The sequence below is a fragment of the Malurus melanocephalus genome, unplaced genomic scaffold, assembly GCF_030028575.1.
Source record: "Malurus melanocephalus ecotype Western Australia unplaced genomic scaffold, MMel_1.1 scaffold_291, whole genome shotgun sequence".
Taxonomy (NCBI): domain Eukaryota; kingdom Metazoa; phylum Chordata; class Aves; order Passeriformes; family Maluridae; genus Malurus; species Malurus melanocephalus.
In genome coordinates this window covers 127,932-149,252 of record NW_026623523.1, presented here as the reverse complement: position 1 = coordinate 149,252, position 21,321 = coordinate 127,932, and the positions used below count along the sequence as shown (strand labels likewise).

The 21,321-nt window shown below is 37.6% G+C and overlaps 1 protein-coding gene across 1 annotated transcript in view; it reads left to right on the top strand.

Moving 5' to 3' along the window:
* Window positions 1–21,321, top strand: part of RAD23B (RAD23 homolog B, nucleotide excision repair protein) — a 36,085-nt gene that overhangs the window by 7,639 nt on the left and 7,125 nt on the right. Inside the window, exons 2-6 of the mRNA XM_057376792.1 lie at window positions 5,065–5,146; window positions 7,630–7,709; window positions 9,940–10,187; window positions 13,196–13,251; window positions 16,907–17,034. Coding sequence (XP_057232775.1) covers window positions 5,065–5,146; window positions 7,630–7,709; window positions 9,940–10,187; window positions 13,196–13,251; window positions 16,907–17,034 — 594 coding nt within the window. The remainder of the gene's footprint in view (window positions 1–5,064; window positions 5,147–7,629; window positions 7,710–9,939; window positions 10,188–13,195; window positions 13,252–16,906; window positions 17,035–21,321) is intronic.

The following is a 21,321-nucleotide window of genomic DNA, read 5'->3' as shown; positions in this document are numbered from 1 at the left end:
GAAGGTTGTGGTGTGGAAGGTGGGTTTGTGGCTTGATGTCAGAAGACATCCTTTCTAGTTTAGTATTCAGTTTCTCCCAAAATCTCAAGAAATTCAGCAGTTTGTCTTGCCTATAAAATTTTGCATTAAAACTGATGAAAATACACTGTTCACTTTTGCACTGCAATTTATGAAATGAATTCCTGAATAAACTGATCATTTTTGCTTCTTCTGTGTTAGCATTTATATGAGATAGGAGAAATTAAAATTGTTGTGGGAGAGGGTTGGGGGAGGATGTTTGATCAATGGGAGCTGCTGGCCCGGATGGAACTCAGCATGCGTTGCTTGTTTAGCTGGCAAAAAGTGACTGCAAGGAACAACTGGGAAACACAGCACTGGTGATTTCATGAAACCCATCTTTTAGGATGCCCATCTAGGATCCAGTTGATGACTGATATTTCTTTGGAAGACCTCAGCTTTTCAGTCAGGAGTCAATCAGCTCTAGCTCTTTATTAAACAAATTGCATGACAAGTATTCTTGAGGACATTGTGTTCAGTTTCTGTACAGGAGAGAGAGCTTCCTATCTGAATTCACAGGGGACAAAAGAAAATTATCTTGACTTGTAAGTTTGCTGTTTCTGAATCTTTAGGGTAAAGTGTTTGTARATTAATTGATGCTCATTCTTGAAGGTATTGCCATAAAGTACAGGCTCCATTTATTGTGCTGTGAAATTTTATAAGGGCAGAGGAAAAATGGGATTTGGTGAGGACTGAAATACATTTTGAACTCTAATCAGATTGAATAAAGCTAGGAGGTTTGGTTTATGGATCAGTATTTATGAGAAAAATGCATCATAATCTGTGGATGATTTCTCAGTTTGACAGATCAATGTGCTGGGTGTTCTTCTCCAAAATTAATTTTCACTTAATAACCGTGAACCAATGGTGGTGCTGAAGTCTACGTTTTCAGCAACCTAATTTGCTAGAGGCAAAATTTAGGATGTTGTTTTTTCAGCAGTTCCCTGCATGAGCAGCTGGAAGATGCAGCTGTCTTTCTGAAGACCATTGAGAGGGCTTCTCCCTCTCTCTCTGTCTCTCTTCTCTCTTTTTTTTTTTTTTTTTTTTTTTTTTTTTTTTTTTGTTAATTCCTCCTTAAAAATGTAACATCTATGGTTTAAATCTAAATGAAGGTGGATCAGACTACTGTCTGATATACAGGCCACCATGTATGTTCTTCTCTTAGCAGAATTAATGGCACAGTTATTTCTCACTGAAGACTATGCCTTCAGTCACTACAGTAAGAACTACAAGAGAAAATTCTATGCCACTGGTATGTTGCTGCTAGAATTGATGTATCTGGTCTTACCTATTCATTTTTTAATTCTAAGAATTAGTATTATATCCTTTGCAAATTTTGTGTTTCTGGCCTCTCAGGTTAGGCAGTGATGAAAGCCAAAAGAACAGACAAGCACTTTTTATTTTATCTTGAATGTTGTTTGAATTTCTGCCTCTAACGGGAGAATTATGCAGTCTGCAGCTGATTGCATTTCCTAGCAGATTCAAGCTCTAGTAATTAACAGTTGGTTTAAGTCCTTTTGTTTGTTGCTTTGAAGAGGTGTGATGTGATCAATTCACTGTAATCGAGATATGACAGATCCCCTTATCTAAACCACTATTGTTTATAGACAGTTAAGCAATGCTCTGAAGTGTTCTCGAACRTAATCTGGAAATTGCTAGACTATTTGGTATGTTTTCAGTTTTAAAGRAGCAACTTGAATGACATTACAGAATTTTTAATTTGTAATTTGGAGTTCATGGTGTGTTACTGTCAGTCACCACAACACATCAGTTACCTTTGGATAGCAAAAGTTCACAGCAGAGTGAATGTCCATTTAGATGTGAGCTCTGTGTAAATGATCTTTCCCTTTCCGAATGGCAGTGTCTCTGGATATAGCAAAATACTGTAAATTGGCTCAGYTAAGCTTAAATTTGTTTCAGATTTTCGTAAGCTGTCAGCCAGAGAACTGAAGTAATTTGTGTTCCAGTTTAGCATATAATMTGTTCTTAAACTGATTAATGTACATGGCAAGAATACAGGCAGAGAATAAAACTGTAATGGCCTTTTCTCCTCAGGATTTCCAGTCTTTTCAAGAATTAAGTTAATGATGGTCCCTGTATTGGCAAGCTTTGGCCAAAGATTGTCTCTGTTCTTTAGGAGCAGACTTATACTTGGCTTTACGTTCTGGACCACCATGGTTCTGTAACTTCATGGTGTTATTTGCATTGGTAACTGTTTCATTGAGGCAATAAATACCAAACTCCTTCACATTCATCCAATTATTCTGTAGTAATTAGTACATGTCTTTAGTCTGTCCTGACATAGACCACCACAATAATAAAAGTTATGTCGGTATTAGGACCCAGAGAGGGTTTTTGGATTGTGGAAGGGGATTATGCAGTCAAAGCACAGTCTCCTGAGTGTCCAAGAAGGCTGAAACTGACTGTGGCTGCTGAATCAGTTTTCCCAGGTGTAATCCTGTGTAACACGTGGCTTCTTGGCGGTCCGCAGCACGTGAAAGATGGGGACCTGTTAGAGCTGGTCCAGAGGAGGCCACAAAGATGCTCAGAGGGTGGAACACCCCTCCTAGGGAGACAAGCTGASAGAGCTGGARTTGTTCAGGCTAGAGAAGAGAAGAGAAGGCTCTGGCAAGACCTTGGAGAACTTTTTAGTGCCTAATGGGGGCTTATAAGAAAGATGGGGACAGACTTTTTAGCAGGCTTGTCACAGTGGGACAAGGAATAATGGTTTTAAATCAAAAGAGGGTATTTTTAGAGTAGATGTAAGGAAGAGATTTTCTACAGTGAGGATGGTGAAACACTGGAACAGATTCCCAGAGAAGGTTTTTTTTCTCATTTCCCTTGGCCGCATGGTATAAAATAGAAGTTTGCCTATCTCTGGAGATGCATGCCACCTGTCAAAGGGATGAAAGCACAGTCCTGTAAGTTGCAGACTTATGGAAGGGGGAACATTTTGGGAGGTTTTGGAAGAAGGGAGTGCCCCAAGTCACTTGTCCCAAGTCACATCAATCACATCACAGTAATAATTAGGGGAAATRCTGCACACAGGTGGTCAGCAAAGGCAAATGAATTGTTGGATCCTCCTACGGTAAATATCTTAACTCCTTTCCATGGATCCAATTATTGTGTAGTAAATCAACATGTGTGTTCAGTGTGTCCTGACCTAGACTTTTAGCAGTTCAAACATTTATGTTTGAGAGAACACATCTTGCTTTTGATCTTTGTAAGAAAAAGACTGTTGTCTGGAATAAAACGTTAGAAAATGAAGAAAACAAAGTAGATATTTGAAGCCTGTAGCTTGACTGATACAGTAGACGTGAAACAACCTTTAATTTTCTCCCTCAAAATAGATTATACCTGTTATTCACTTTGCAATATTTKTTACAAATTGTGACGAACATGGTAACTGGGTATGAAAGAAGTGATGTCATTATCATTGAGTGATTGCTACAAGTGCAGAAATGTAAGAATAGGTACTCAGAGTGTTAAAAAATAGACTTTTGGAAACATTAACAGGCTTTTAATATGATTTAGAGGATTAACTTGCCCTAGTGCATGCAGGACTTTAACTGAAGTTGAGTGAAGTATTAGACATTATTATTATTAAAGTTTGGGGAAAAACTGCTTGATGGCTTACCTGTAGTCTAAAAAGAGTGTTCACTAGTGTGGTAAATGACTTTTATCTTTAATAATTGGGGTAAGAATTAACAAATCAGATTTTTAATTTTCAAGAAAATTGGCTTAAAGAATAAATGTAAATCTAAGGATAGGACAGACTTGTGCAAAGTAAGTGCATGAGGATGATGAGGCTTTCAGCAAATTATTCTTAAAACAAGTAGTGGTTTGACCATCTTTAGGACTTAGGGATGCTCTTAGTTTTGCTGTGTAAAAGCAACTGCCTGTTTGGAGATGGATTCCAAAGCACTTGGCAGGTGTTGGGATGGCATGTATGGTACAGATACCAAAAGCATCCTTTCCTCATTTGCTGGGAAGAAAGAGCTGGCTCCCTGTTTTGGTTTTGTTCCATAGAGGGAAGCAATATGTTGTGTTCTATATCCTTGCAGAGTTTTATGAAAAGGGATTTTGAATATTCAGGGGAAAAAAAAAACCAAAACAAAACCAAAAAAAMCCCCAACCTTTAGAAGATGGTATTAGCTTGTAGCAATAGGCTTATGGCAGATTGGTTGTCTTGGTTTTGTATGTACTGGGAGTGTCTGTAAGAAAGCAAGAAAAATGACTGCACATGCAGGCAGTTTGTCTTAAAACATGACTTCAAATGTGTTAGTATAGGAATGCTTTTACAGGAGCTTGCTTTACCTCCTCAGGGTAGCATTATGGAGTCTTTCGGGAGAACTGAGAGCATTCCATGACAACTGACAGTGCCACTTGAGCTATTGCATGCGGTGCTGTGGAAGTGTGGATGATGCATCAATGGCCCATRCAAGCAAGTAAATGTGTAGGCTTAGAGCTGCTGTGTGAAGCTCCAGAAATTGTGATGGAGGGGGAAGAATTGAAAACATCTTATGTAAGATGAGCATCTGAACAGTTTGCACAAGTCTTTGCATATGGAGACTTCAAGGTTGAATGTCATGGTGATCTTACCTAAAAAAGAGGCATTCCTTGAAGTGTGGTTATGATGACGAAAACCTTCAGTGCTGTTTATAACAGGTGTACCTTCTTCATTCAGACAAATATCAGGGCAAATGGGTCAGGAGATAAAAATATTTTTTTTCCATGAATTTCGCAATTTACTTTTTCAATGTGTTGTACATTCATACTAATAACTTCTCATGGAGGAATTAATTACATAATTTGATTCAGCACAGGAGATTATTTGGGAAGGGGACTTGTTGCTCCGCAAGTGGTTAGTGACATATTCAGAAGACTGATAAACGTGACATAATTAAGACATGTTTGAAACTACTTTTCTATATTTAAATTTAAGGWGTACTTAATTAGGTTTGTACTGTGAACTTCATTTTCATTAAGACTGTTTTTGTGCTTTAGGTGAAGGCACTCAAAGAGAAGATTGAATCAGAAAGGGGGAAAGATGCCTTTCCAGTAGCTGGCCAAAAACTAATTTATGCAGGTAATGGATGTTCTGAAGGTAACTTATCTGAACCTGCCTTATTTTATGTTGTTCTTTGACTTGGATGTGAATGTTAAGTCTTCTAAGAATTCTAAGAACTGAAGTATAGACAGGTAAAAAAAARCCACCAACACAAAAACAAGCTCAGTGTCAAAGTGAACTCTTAATTTTGAACTAGCATTTTTTAGATTTTAGTACATATGTGTCTGTCATCTTTGCTCTTATAACGTGATTTCTTGGGGGTATGCTGGTGAAGAAGAAATAGTTTTTTGTTACRGGAAATCAGGATTTAAGGAGGTAAAAGCTCCTGTTCTGGCTTAATTATTTTCTTGTTCAATTTATGCTGTGTATAGCTGAAGCATTGCTGTATATACCTCAGAGAATTAAAAGCCAGATTATTTCTTTTGGATTAACAAAAGAAACCTGCCACCAAATCCTTGCTGTACAAAGGTAATTTGAATGCTTTAAAGATCTCTCACTAGAAATGTGTATTATGAACTACCAAAAAGCAAGCTAATGTCAGTTGAAAACATGAAATTACCTTTGTCTGAGCTTTATGTTACTTGCCTTGTTCATTCTGGCACTAATACAGAAATCCATTTGTTGTTCTCACTTCATGTCAGGACTTTGGTGCTATTCCACTACTCCCTCTAGTGTTTTCTTTCTTCTAAAACCGAGTTTGAAAGAAACTTTGGTGGGATTATCACTTCTGTCATGTACTGCTTCATAATAAATATTGTCTTTTTATTTGCAATAAGCTAAAGCCACTGGTAATAGTGGAGAGATGCTAATGGGAAACAAGTTACAAGCCTGTGTTTGTTAAATGGCTCAGGATTATATCTCGGGGTTTTATGTCTCTTATACATCAATGAAGGAAATGCATATCAAGAACATGAAGGTGGAAGTCTCATGTATAACCAAAATATATGACTAAGGCATTGTGCAATGGGTATAACTGCATGGCACTCTCAATATTGTGATTCTGTGATTGCAGAGATCAAGGATTGCATAAGGTTCTGTGAGATGACTTGGGTGTTTTCTTGAGCCAGAATGTATCTGCAGTATTGTATAATCCTCACAAGCAGTAGGAAATACAGTAAATAAGACTGAGAATATAAACTGTCCAAGTCTTGATTCTCTTTTTCCTTGGACAAGAGATGAGGGTATATTGCTGACATTTTTACTTTTATTAAAATGAGCTATAGAATTTTTGTAGTTTGGTAAAGCAAAATGATATCCACAGCTGATTCTGATTAAGAGGCAAATCCATTGTGCTACATCTGTATTAGGGTAAGGTATAGAAACCCTGAGACTGGTACATCCTGAGAAGATAGGATGTCTGTATATATATGTTATGAAAGTACATATATTACATGTATACACATTCATTAAAGCCTTCTCCAAAGTGSCTATAAACAAAATGTAAGTAAACCCATGTAAGTTCTGAGTCAGATGCTACAGGTATTGCTATTATTGTAGTACATGTAATACTTCCTTGAATGTTTGACCTGCAAGACTAGTGGAACCAGTCTTTTGTGTTGAGTGCCATAAAGTGTATGTGTTGCTTGATTTCCTTGCAGTCATCAGAGGGACGATGTGTCCTTCTAGTTGCAATCCAGTGGTGTATTCCACTAGCATGTAGAGAGGTGGTGAAATGGAAGCAGTCTTTGGTACATCACCAAGAGTAAATCAAGTTAAATTGGAAAATATTTCCTGAAAATTCCTGAAATCTGTTGTAAAACTCACTGAAATACTTAATTTTCTGATTTGTGGTACTACTTCTAAGTCAGCTTGTTCTAAGAAAAGGCAAAATGTATATGGCTTAGTGTGTTTCTGAATTCTTGTAGATATGATGCAAATCTGTTTTGTCACAGTTCCACCTCTGCTTATGAAACATCAAATGTAATAGTATAACAAATGTTTCTGGGTTTGTCTCATAGCTTTCTCATCCTTCTGTCAAGGTAGCATACTACAGAATGGTTTTAGCTTTTCCTAATGTTTTAGCCTTGTTTTAATAGCAAATTGTTCAAGTTGTGAGGTCACAAACTTGTTATTGCAGGTGTTGCTCTTATCTGAAGACCAAATGGAAGATAAGTAGATAGCAATTTCCCTCTTTGTGTCTAGAGTGTGTAAGCAGACATAACTTACTTGGTTAAGCTTTTTGTATGTTAAAACCTTTCTCAGTATTACAGGTATCTTTGTTAAGGGTCCAATGAATCTTTCCATRTTCAATGCTTTTATTTTTAAATGGTTTGAAGCATCTTCAGCACTCAGGGTAGCAGCCCTCATGCCATCTAGTATTCTGTACATCACAGGAGAAAAAACTGTAGCTCTACTGCCAAAGCTTAATAGCCAAACTGCTTTTTGTTGGGTTGTTTAATTTTATAAATTAGCATAAATGTATTTTCGTTAGAAAATCCCAAGAACCCAAATCCCAAGATTTGCTAAACAACCTCTTAATTTCTACCTGTTTGATTTCCTAGGTAAAATACTTAATGATGAAACTGCTCTCAAAGAATACAAGATAGATGAGAAGAACTTTGTGGTGGTTATGGTGACAAAAGTGAGTTGTTATTATTATTTTTTTTAATAGGAAGCCTCATTAATTTAATTGTTTTTTCTTGTGATGAGTGGTTGTATATGCCCATCCATAAAACCAGTGGAATTTCATCATATACAAGTTTTGGTAAACAGTAGAATGCCTGTGTGAGTAGATAAAAAATATTGCTTCATAGTCCTAGTTTGCCTAGGCTGATTTTTGCTGCTGTTCTGTGCTGGATGTTTCTATAAAAGAAAAAAATTGCTAATGGCTGATTTTATTGTTTATTCTTTCTTGTTGCTCTATTATTTTTGCCTTTTTATTATTAAAAGGAAAAAGGCAACCTAGGTAATTTGTTGTTAAATCCTCTCCATGGAACTCTTCCAGCCTTGCCATGTTGCTTTTCATAATTCATGGCTTTTTCTTTTGTCAAGCTCAACAGCATGAACCAGTAAAGAGAGGATACATCTGGCAGTAAACAAACCTGTGGGTTTTGAAAGACTGCATGTGCAATTTACAGGGAATGACTGTGACATGTGTTTGAAGTATTTCTTCTCTGAACCACTTGTCAGGCTGCTTCCAGGAATCAAGCCACTGATTTTCCAGGCATTCCAGACCGTTGCAATCTGAATAAAACTGGCTTCATCTCTGTTTTGGAATACAAAATTGATTTGGAAGCTAGAGTTCTTCCTCCTGACAAAGAAAACATACATTGTTTCTATCTGGTATTATTAAACATAATTAAACATCTGGGCTTGTTAAAGATAACTGTTTTTGCTGTCTTCCTGAATGAACAGCTTTCTAGTCTGTGGTTTGCCACAGCGACATTTATCAGTACAAGAAAACAGGTGCGGATGAGATATCAGAGTCCAGTTTTTCATTTTCTTGATAGCAGAAGACTCCAGAGAAATGGTGCATTTGCCTCTCCTGGAAGTGTTCAAGAAATGTGTGGCTGTAGCACTTAGGGACATGGTTTAGTGGTGGATGTGGCAGTGCTGGGTAAGATTCAATCATTTTAGAAGTGTCTTCAGCGATTCTATAATTCTAAAAACAGATGTCCATGAAGAACTGGTGAATTCAGTATATTCTGATATTAAAGAACATGTAGTTTGGGCTTTAATTCAGTCTTACAATCTTTCCGCTAATCTTGAAGCTCAGTTTCCCTTTCCTGATTCTGTTGTGGATAACACATGCCCAGTCATGTAGGCACAGGCTGCTAACTTTTGTCTGGTGCTCAGACGCTGTTGCATTAAGGGTTTAGGAATCCATCAGAAAATAACCCCCTTGCATTCCACCTGTGTCAGTGTTTTTCTGTGAGTGCTTATTAAAATGTTATTTGCTATGCCTGTCATTTTGGAAGCTATTTATTCTCAACCTTACTTCTCCTTGCTGACAAAAGGAGGAAGTAAATGTTTCCTTCTTCAAGCAAACATTGTCTGAAAGTGGTGCATCTTGAATAAGTAGTTTTGTTAAAGTTCAGCTATTCCTCTTGGAAAGGCAAAGACTGGGGTCAGCTTTGTAAGCCTTTGGGGCTATTTCTATATATTGGGATTAATACTGCATCCAAGAAAAATTCATGTTTCCATTAGAGATGCAAAGATTATTTCCCAATTGAATACAAGTATTATCTGCTCTAAATTTTTTTATCTGCTCTAAATTTTTTTTGCTGGTAAATTTGGTATTCCTTCATTCTGCTGTATCCTTGGTGCTCACTTCAGAACTGAAGTATTTGAGACGTTACTATCGTGCTTTAAATGCAAAGGTTGCATGACTAAAACAGGCAAGTGCTTTAGTTGCAGGTTAAAGTCTTCTTCGCAACTTGTTTTCCAGCAAACAGCATTTGTAATGAAATGTGATTTCTGTCTTAACCACTTTTTTCCAAATCTGAATGGTGAGAAGAGCTTATGCTTGTTCTCCRGATGTTTTTTGGCAGCTCTCTTGGTTTCTTTTGTAAAATGTGCTTTTGTAAAATACAGGATTGTTTTCATATTTAGAATATTGCAGTCTATAAATATTTAGATATTTAGTGTGAATGCTCAGGTGTGTGAGTACTTCAGTGACGCTCCCAGTTGCTTGTTTAAACACCGTGAAAGGCATTAGAGATTTCATGTCCTGCAATGTTTTAATGTTGTGCTCGATGTCAAAGCAGCAATATCAAACACAAATGGTCTTAACATACCTTAGTGTGTTGCCTGTAGGGAGCCATGGATTTATGATCTTTGTGCTGTGCCTGAACTCTGTTGTCCTCCTGTAGCCCAAAGCAGCAGCTGGAGCAACTCAGCCATCAAATGCCACTTCCACTGTTGGCTCAACAACTGCAGCTCCCACAGCAGTTGCTGCCCCCATCCCTGTTGCTGCCCCTGTGCCAGCTCCTGTCCCTCCACCACCAGCACCAGAGGCAGTGGCTTGTGAACCTGCACCTGTGAGTGCTCCGAAAGAGGAGAAGACAGAAGAAAAACCACCTGAGGCACCAGCTGCCGTCAGTCCATCATCGATTGACAGGTATGGGATAAGGCTCCAAAAACGGGTTCCCTGAACATTTCTGTTTTTTATAGGTTTAAGTTTCCTTTACAGTGTTAGTCCAGTCACTCTCTCCGTTCTGTATAACTTTTCTTCTTTCTTAACTGTAATTTCAGTCTCTGACTCAAGAATAACATTACTGATTGTATGAAGCACCCCTCCTTGCACATGCCTTCTTCTCTGGGGAGTGTGGTCTGGCGAAGAAACCTGTGGAGGGAAGAGTTAAATTACAAAAGACTTGTGCTCCTTGTAGGCATTTCAGAGTTGCTGTCATGCAAGTTTCTTTACAGACTGGGCATATTCTCCTGCAGTGGGGATTTATTACTCTCCAGGCTCTTGAAGTCWTAAGAGAAATGTGTGCTGTCCTGCTCATAAACCTCTGATTGTGTTTTGGATCATATTGATCCAAATTTGAACCATAAATTCCTTATTGCTGTATGAGTCTGTTAATTTCTGGAAAGAGTTTTTTTTCCGAAATGTAAGATACAGTATTGCTCCTAATCATGTAATGCCTTAAAGCTACAAGGTATTTTTTCCTGAATGTTCCTTGGCTCATCTGCAGGTACTTGTGGGAGCTGGGAAAGCTTTTCACCTCAATTCTCCACATTTGAGGTTTCATCCTTATATGGTGTTGCCTTTTTTGCTTACGTACTGCATGGGATTAAAACATTGATTACTGGCATGTAACGGCCCTTGGAGTTCTGCATAGCATCAAAGCTTCATTTTTGATACCCTGATTTTTAATTTTTAGTGTGTTATTTCTGGGAATACTGGTGCACAGTATTTTTTAAAGTGATTGTATTTAAACATCGTTGAACATTGATTTGATGATAATGAAGCTAAACTTSCTTAATATTTTGAAAAAGTCATCAAGAATTTCTTGCACTAAATGTACAAATCAATGATTTAGTTTTGCAATTCTGAGAAATTAGTATCTCTTAGAAATGGAATGCAAATGAAGTTTCATTTATCAGTCAAATTTACTTAGTTTCAAAAAAAAATTAATGGGTGGAGTCTTCATTTTTTTTCTGCTTAGTTTGCCTAGTAGCTTCGAAGATTAATCTGATCTTTCATACTGAAATAATGKTTTTTTCCATGTTTTTCACGTATAGATTGCAGTTTTGTAAAACTGCAGTAAGGGAGCTTCAGTATACATACTTTACWGGGAGAAAAAAAAATTTAACATACATTGAAGTTATCACCTGCCTTGATTTTAATGAGTACTGTTTGCTTTTGATTTGCTTTAGAATCTGAATTACTAAGGCAAGATTTATTGACCTAAGGCCAGGCCAGCTGGCATCCTGCTTTGCCTTTGATCTTTTTTTGATTGTAAATCTCACAACTGACAGATACTAGTGAAGCATTCTTGTTGGAACAAATTATTTCTTGCATAGATCTTACATAGGTCTCTGCAAGTGCCTTGTTAGACTTCCAGTGGCGTCTTCTGAAAACACACAGATCAATCTGATGACCTTTCACTTGCTGATAGCTTTGCCAGCTCTGGTAGCCTGATAAATGTGAGGCTCCTGCAGCTCCATGTCCTCAAGTCTATCACGTATCAAAACTGAACATGTATTCCCAAAATATACGCACAAGATGTATGTACCTATAAATATATGTCTGGCTGCTTAGGTCAGCTCAAGTCGGGAAAAATCCCAGAACTCATGCAAGATACATAGCCACATCCTGTTCCCTGCTAGCTATTTAGGGCAAAGCCCACTGCTGCAAAAGTGAATATGTACAAACATACAAATGAGCACTATGAATTTGTGTTTTGATAGCTAGTCCTTAGAGGTTACCACGTTTTTGGTACCAGGGACTGCCTGAGTCCCGCAGCCTGTTCCAGGCCCTGACACTCAGACTCCCTTTGCCTGCACATGCGCACACACACAGAGGGTTCATCCTGGAGCTGGCTGTAATCCTTGGCCTTCAGACTTCCACAGTATCTGKTCTCAGCAGGTGCTGTCTTCACAGGTGTCTGGATCACTCTAACTCATAGTTCCCTGTCTCTGTGAAAACTTGGAATTCCTTATACATATGTGCATGTAGGATAGACACACACACACACCCTGTATCATGAAAAATTGTTAGAAGTAGAATTTAATCAAAAGTGGGATGGACTGGTGGTGAGGTGCAGAGCATGGCCAGGCAAGTGTTCCTTACATATGACTGGCCCTTTTAGTCCTCTTTTGCTCTCTTGACCCATGCTTTACATCTGCATGGTGCCTTAACCTTTTTCTTTCCCTGCCTTTGGTCCTTTCTCTAGATTTCCCCCTACAATTTTTCCTGGAACCCCATAGTGAGTTGCAGCACCCTGTAGGCAGCAAAGCCCTTGAAGGAGTCCTGTTGACCCACCATGGGTGTCACCCTGAAACCAAGGGGCTGATGCTTTAAGTTGCATTTGATTAAATGGCGGATTTAAAACTGGTATTCCTCTGCCCGGTGTTGTGCCTCTGTATTCCTTGCTGTTCGTGGAGGTGAGCCTTTAATCCTGTAATTTAACGACTTTGATAACTTGAGATGGAGTAATTGCAAATGCTAACAGTTTATATTCCTGGGAAAGTAGTATACTGAGATTTTAATAAATGCTTGCCACCGGCCTCCTTGGGTCCTCATTGAGGTCAAACTGGTGACTGTGGGGAAGCAGTTAGTGAGACTGCTGGGTGCTTTTGAAAATCCACCTTGTTCTCCCCCCCCTTTAAAGCATTCAAGCAAGCAGATGGCTAATCCCTGAGCAGATGGGCAAGAGCCAAACTTCTGGGGGGTAGCAGAGAAAGGTTGGCCTTGTGTTAAAAATGCTAGCATTATAAGTTTGTAAAATCTGTTCTCACTATAGGACCAAAAGAGAGCTCTTTGGAAAGCTTTGTTGGTTTTTTAGAAACAAAAGGGACTATTAGAGCTACAGCTGCTGCTGCTTTTTTTTTCTTTTTTTTAAACAGGAAGTTTTCCAAAGTTTTGTAATTACCATTGCACTTGTCTTCATCTTACAGTACAACAGGTGATACATCTCGATCAAATCTTTTTGAGGATGCTATAAGTGCACTTGGTAAGTGGAATTTTTTTTAATGTAGACATTATTTCGGTGCAGCAGAAACATGACGGATTAGCAGATATTGACATTTTCTTCTGTGTCTGTCATTGTTAAAGTTATAGTTAAAGTGCTCTTCTCTGAGACCTGGAGTTGATATCTTGGAACTAGCTTCAGTAACTACTTCACTGAGATTATTTCCCTTCGTATATTTTTATTGTGTAGAAAGAAGATCTTTATCATCCCTGCTTTTTTTGCCCCATTTGCCTTAATTTCTCTTCTAACTATTCACTTTCAAGTAGCTTGCATAGAGGACTAGATGTATATATGTGTGTGCTTTTTCACTTTTGCTCCCTAGAGTTCAGGTCTGATAAAATGGCTGCATTTATTATTCACTTGTTCCAGCTTTGAAATTATTTTGCATTTTGACACATACAGATTAKCTAGGAAATTAATAGACAAACCCAAAACTCTAACTCCTACTGGAATTTTAGTTTTGTTTCAAAGTGTAACAAATTCAGGCACWGAAATTAGGAGGAGGTGGGAGTTTTAGTTCTGTCTTTCATCTGTAAATATGAAGCTGCAATTTGGTACAAAGGGTTAAACCAAGTAAAGAGTTTCACTCACATTTTTTGTGGCTATATTGGAGGCAGGTGTTGGGAATAAGCAGCCCAGGGTGATTTAAAAGCAGCAGTAACGTTTTACATGAATTAGTGATAGCTGCTAGGTTTAGTCTCTCCAGCTGGAGTTTAGGTCTTAGGTGTGACATACTGTTTTAGATTGTATGATTTGAAAGAGCTGGTAGATACTGAGCAGGAGACAAAAATGTAGCTAAACTGAAATGTAGCCAAATTTAAGCTGTCTGAAGTGATTGCCGTTACCAAAGGTGCTTCATTAGCCATTCATAATATCTAAGCCAGGAGGCTAGTGATATCATCACAAACATTCATGCTAACAGTGTTGATCAGCAAGTTAAGTRAAGCTGATGGTCTTGATTCAAATTTCTCAGAGCTGAAAAAATAATTAAAAAATCCCACTTMAAGAGCATCACCTTACTATCCATTTTATATGGGAGTTCTTTGTTTGGTGTCTGAAGAAGTAAACCTATGTGTCCCTAACGTGTTTGGAAATAGCAGGAATTGAGTGTGATTTTCTGTGTGACCATACTGTAAGTGTTGTCAGCCAAAAATTTTTCAATGGCWATAGGCAAGAACTCTGTGGTTTCTTTTCTAAAATTGTCCTGAAATGAATTTGTTTGCACAAATTGATGTAGTATGTGTACACATCATAAGTTGGATCCTACACGTATTCTGACTCTGGCTTCTCAATTACATTTTCTGAAGTTAATTGACTTTGCTTTTAAAACAGGGGTTTCTATGATTKCTGTTGTTTTCAGTTAAATGCTGAAAAGTGGTGTGGCTTTGTGTGCTACGTGAAAATCTGCATGTCTTGCAGTCCTTGTGCAACCACATCTTTCATTGGAGCAGCCTAAGCTTTCTTTAGGGCATAGGACAAGAATTATTGTGGGGAGTGTGCTGAACTGGATTTGAGAGTTAATCCAGCTTTAAAATGTTATTTGAAAGACAAAAGCAAAGAGCAGAATCAATTCAACATTGACCTGAAGCATTTCCACTAGCACTGTGAAGTTATAGGCCTGACTCTCTATCATGAGATTGCTGGTGTGCAAGTCTTGAGCTCACTTTTGCACAACTTGTAAAGTAGTCTGTATGAAGTACCTGCACCTACTTTTGCAGTAATTCTGTTTTCTTCCTTTGGCTTTTAGTTATGCCTTCAGTAGCAGCCTACGTAGAGAAAACCAGCCTTTTTTTCTCCTGCATCGAATTTCTCATACTGCTCTCGTCTCTACCTTTCTTATATTGAAAAAGCAATACAGAAGTGTTCAAGTGATAATTAATTACATCACCAGGTGTTCTGTCTACTTGGTTAGTTTATTAGGAACAGTAAGGGTAAAATAACGCTGTATAAGGAAAACATGAGCAGAAATCTAGCAAATTCATTGTGTTAGGACAATTGTTGGTTTGGGTTTTTTTGCTTCTTTGAAGATATGTATAGAARTATGTGTATTTAGAGCAAAGTTTAGATGATGATGTCTGAAAAAAATCCATGTAGATGTAAAATGAATGATCTTGTAGTTCTTTATGAAGACATGAACTTGCCATTCCTTAAACTCAGATTGGCACTATTAGTTTGAAGCCCAAATAATAAATACTCAAATTAGTCAAGGCTTTTAAATCCTTTATTTATGGACAATGCACAATTAGCCTTGGGCTACGGCTGTTTTRTTGTTTTTTCTTGAGTGTACTGCCCTAAGTCATACACCCACTGATTATTTAGAAGCACACATTTAGAAACAGGCAATGGGGGTGTATTAATGTTGGCTTGAGTTAAACACTTTCTCCCTAAGGGAATAAAACTTAATGTTTTCTTTGGTCTTTTATTATGACTTAATTGTCTTAACAGAGTAGCTCTTGTATTTGTTTTCTCTTTAGTTTTTTTTTAATTATTATTAATCAGTTGTTTTTTATGGTGACTGTTAACTATTTAACTCTTCTGCCACTAGCTTTCTAGTTGTRGAGTCAGTCAGTAGTAGGACTACACTGAAATAAGGAATACCTTTATCCAAGGAAGGAGATGGTATTTTAATGCCTGCATTTGTTTGTATATTTTTCCCTATCTTAAGGAAGATAACCCTATCTTTAAGAAGACCACCTTTAAGATTTGCCCAATTAAAATAGTAGAATGGTTACCTTTTTTTCAATTGTTATACCTGCTATCTGCTTTTAAGGCTGAAAATTTAAATGTATTATGAAAACAGATAATAATCTTTCTTAGAGTGAGATCAGTGGAGTGATCATTTGCCCTTAAATTCTTCCATATAGAGTGTGTGTATCCTTTTGTCTTGATTGCTGCAGATGTGGGACAGTTTTCATCCATTTTTACTGTAAGAGGTGGGGATTTGGCAGGTGATGGATGTCTAGTCAGATGTTAAATTGAGTGAGATAAGATTTAAATGAGATGACTTGGTCTCCTGAACCCTCATGGAAGTCTTGAGTGACTTTCCTATATACAACTTCTAAGTCTTCTGTTTGATTTGATCTGGTCCATGTTAATTTGATTAAATGACTTTGATCATCATCACCAGCACACAGCATATATAGTAGTAGCTTGGTAATCACTAATTGTCATTTATATCAGAACCAGAAGTCTTTATTATGAAAAACCTCAATGTTTAACAATTTGACAGGTAGATTTATGCCTTGAAAGTTTTGATTTCCAAATGTAAGCTGCAGGAAACTTCTCTTGATTGCATCAGGAATTGAATATTAGCTATGAGGATGCCCTTGACCTTAAATGAGAACTTGAAGAGAGAACATTATTTCAATTACAAGTACAGAAATATCATGAGTGCTGCTTTTGTCAATAGAAGTTTGCATTTTGTTCATTACCCTCCACTATCTCCAATCAAATTTGTAATGAAACTACTGAATATATTTGTAGTTAAAGCCACAGAACCATGTCATGTTTAATACTGATTACTCTTTTCAATGAACGACTGAAATTCRGGTAGAAATCATGTTTATCCATTGAAACTTTTTTGTGTGTGATTATTTTCATCTTATTCCCTTACAATGGTATTCCCTGTGACTTCTAGTGACAGGTCAGTCGTATGAGAACATGGTGACTGAGATCATGTCCATGGGCTACGAGCGAGAGCAGGTGATTGCGGCACTGAGGGCCAGCTTCAACAATCCTGACAGAGCAGTGGAATACCTTTTGATGGTAAGCACTTATCTTTCCTACAGCCTGTTCTTTCCTGTTTTGTTTTCCTCATAATAGCTTTCACTTTGATTTTGATGTCATTTTGGATATTACTCAATCGCTAAGGGTGATGTTCACCCTCTTGGCAGGGCATCTGGAAAGATGAGATTTGAAATTTTAACAGACATGATGTGTTACAGAAAACACTGAAGTAATCCCTGACGACCTCTGCCACTTCTTTGCTTTCATTTTTTCTTGATTTATATAGGTGTGTGTGTAAAGTATGTCCAGTTACAGTGGCTGGCTCAGAGGTTTTTTGTCACCTCTTAGTGACATCATTGTTGATTAGTTGTGTTTTTGCATTAGTATCTAAAACATAACCATTCTTTAAGTTCCAGCTCAATGTTTTTGCAAATAATGCACACTCTCTTTAATGCGCATTCCAAACAGAATTTTGAGAGAATTTTTTTAACTGTACTTAATTTAGCTGGTGTTTTAATTTCAGTAGTGTTTTAGCGAAGAATCAATTTTCATTTGATAAATCAAGCTTGAAGGGTTAAATGATCTTCATCGSCATGAGAGGAAATAGAAGAGTAATTTCACTTTAATGAAAACCCTGTGAGTTGTTTTAGGGGCTTTTTGGATTTTTTTCCTCATTGTATACCTTAATTTGACAGGTGAATTGTTACCACCATAGAATCTGTCTATAATATTATTGCTTAATCAGTATTTCCAGTGCATTTAATTTTTGTTCTGGCATACCATTTTTTCCCTGATGAGGTTTTTCCTTTTAGCAGATCTGAACTTTATTAAAATCTGACAACCACATATCTTGACTTAATCCTTGCAATGTATATGTGGATTGAATTTCTGATTGATTGGTAAGAGATCTGGCATCTTTAACCTCCAGTTATAAAACTTTAATTTTGTTAATGAAGTTTTCCATCAGTAGTTGCAAGTCCCTGGCATGCCTTCTACTTACATTAGCATTCCCAGGACTTTGTAATTTTCAGATTTTAAACTGACAACCAATAGTTGTTTTAAGTAGAAGAATGTAAAGAGTTCAATTCCCAAGTAGCAACAGGCCRAACAAGGGTGAATGCAATACCTCCCAACCCTTTGTCATAAGTCTGTAACCTCAAACATTTGTTTTTCACGCTTTAAATATGTTGGTTTTACTGTTCGCTGGTCTGTAAAGATGCCATGAATTCAGTGCCTCCCCTAAGTGTTGGGCTTGCTATGCATGGGGCAGTCCTACAGTGTACAATTCTTGTGCACTGTGTCTGGCATTTCCCTCCTCCATGTTATTTCTGTTCAGAAGTCCAGAATAGAGACAGAATATGTAATGGAGTTACATGTCACATCAGCCAAATCCATTGTCTCTGACTGGCATGAGAAGTTCATTTCTAGTCCTTTGGTAGGCCTGTGTATAAAACTGATCCTTCTGTTACATAAACTGTCCCTTATGCTTTGTGTTATCCTTCACTGGAAATATATTTTCTTTTTTCTTCCTCTTCTTCCTGCTGGAAAAGGGACTAGGGAGGAATGGTCTTTGCTTTGGTCTAAGCATGTTAGATGACAGACTTTTTACTGTTATTCTAGAAGAATCCTTTTGCTGTTAATGGTCTTTCTAACTGTTCTGRGTCAACTGGGGTCTGAAGTTGTTCCTTACTGCCCTGCTGCATCAAAAAGAGATTAGTTACATCAAAAATATTTTAGTTACTGTTGATCTGATCTGTTGATGACATTGTCCTTTAACCCTCTACATTACCTGCCTCCAAACTACTATCAGCATTATCTTCTATACAATTGGCAGGGTAGGATTAGGATGTTGAGATCTGTAAGTATACAACAATGTCCAAGTTTAAAGAACCAGTACACCAAAGGTACCTGCAAGATGTTGGAAAGGATTTAATCTGCAGTTAAAGCACAGCTGCTCCTCAGATGAGCCCTGAAGATACTACTTGTTGTCCATGTTTGASAAGTTGTTCAATTTTCATGGCTTCATCATGGAGGATGTAGATGTAATCCTATGTCTGTGACCTGTGGTCCTGGAAGGAGGTCTCAGTTGCAAAAGATGCTCTTATTTTTCTGTGGCCCAGACCCATCTTTAAGGCATTTACGTTCAGATCTCTCTTTGAGCCAAGAATTTCCTAATCCCTAACTAGGAAGGAGTTCTGTCATCTCTTCAGTAATCAGCCTCTTAGTTTGGATAATTTTAGTGTGAGTGTAGTCACGCTAAAATACTGAACATAATTTGTAGACAGGTGGTCAATGTTCTGTGCCTGTCAGTGTTTCAGGGGCATTTGGGCAATGCCTTTTACAGACTGTAACTTCTGGTCAGCCTTGAATTGGTCAGTCAGTGGGACTGGATGGTCATTGTAAGTACTTCCCAGCTTGGAACTATTCTCTCCTGTGTGCAGAAGCTGCACCTGATTTGCTTATTGCCCTGTGGAGAGCAATGTCAGCTAAAAGCTGCTGTACTGCTCAGTTAAACAGTAAACAATTGTTTCATCCACCATAAGGCAGCAGTGGCCTTTTTGCTGTCCAAGCAGTGTTTGCATTCAGAGTGACCTGAATCCGTGTGTGATTTAACACCATGCTTTATTCTGTTGTATAGCCATGTGAACAAGGTCCATACGCCTTTCTGATATTGTCTGATTACAACTGCACACAGCCTCTGTTATTTGGAGAGTGATACTTCAACTTGTGTTCAAGTGTTAAGATGATGTTCAAGAGGACAAATAATTTCTAAGTAAATTTGTTTGAGCTAGTTTACACAGTCCTTCCATTCTAGAGCAAACTTAGAATTTTAAACAAACACATGTTATTTGATCTGGACGCAGATTGCAGTGGTGACATACGCCTGTGAATAAGTGAAATTAACTAGTAATTTCATAAGATTAAACCCAAGTTGTTACTTTTATACTTGGTTTGCCAGAAATTACTGATTTGATGGGAAAAGGTATTTAATCAGTGCTCTGTAAGCCACTGATAAGGGAGGATTACCTCAGATTTATGCCATGAATGGAATTCTCCTCCCCCTCAGTGAAGTGGGGGATCTGTACCAAGCTTACTGAGCCATGTGAAGGTAATGAATTGTGTGACAGGGAAATCTTGCGTTTATTCCCCTGAGTGGCTTAAATGTGCACTTGATGATTAGGTGATTTATACCTTGATATGCTTCTTAATAAACAGGTAAGGCAAAACTCTGACTGGAGCACTGTCGAGATCTCTATTTCTAGATGTGCCTTCCATATTAGCTGTATACTTATCTTTTTTGTTCGGGTGTAAAGATGAGCATACCATGTGAAGAGCATGTTACAGGAGGACTTTTAGTCTACATTACCTACCAGTGATTTTTATGGTATAGACAAATCTCTTCATTGTATGGTTACCCTGTGTGGTTCTGTAATATTTCCACCCACCCAGTTCCTTACGTTTTGTGGTTCTCAAACTGCAGAATGACCCTCATTTGGGTAACTTCTCTGGGCTGTTCCAATAGGGCTTATTGTAACATTCTTGGTGTCTCTCTCATGAGTAAATTTCCAGGCTTCAAGGAGGAAGATTGAGAGGACAGACATGATACAGGAGCTCAAGTGACAGTGAAAGGCAGGGTTAGGGTAGGAAGCTTGAAGGATTTCCATGCAGGAGAAAAAGTGGTAAAGTGTCGTGGTTGTATAAACGACATTCTAGTTGATTATAGTTGTATTTTAGTTTTGTGCATTTCAGCCCTCGGAGCAATCACTTCCTATAAAAAGTTGTTGGCACGTAGAAAATAAACAAAAGGCAAGTTAACTTTTTTTAAACTGCTAAAACTGGATGACATACAGACCTCTTCACATTTAAGATACTGCAAATGTCAGCTTTTCATTGAGGAACAAGGTCCCAAGAGCTGTGTTATGTCTCTTCTCAGCTTCTTGCCAGTTGTATGGCATTGTTAATCTTAGTGTTATGTACTGCAATTTGTTGCTATAATGTCACTTCTTTTGCATAACACTATAACATATTGTAACGGTATATTTAGTTTAACTTTTTCACTCGTATCAAATATCTTCAAKCAGGATTCAAAGCAAGTGTTTTTTCATTGGGCAAAGTGTATTTTAAAGTGATGCATGCATGCTTTACTGCCTTTCTAAACAAATCACACATTTTTTGTGCCAAAAAAATAAAATCAATCTTTTCACAGTGTTCTCCGTCAGTTATAAATATATAAATTCTGGGATCTTGCCTTGTATTTGCAGCAAAAGCATTATTTTTTTTTCTTCATTCTGGAAATCAAATACTGCATGCAGTGTAAATATATCT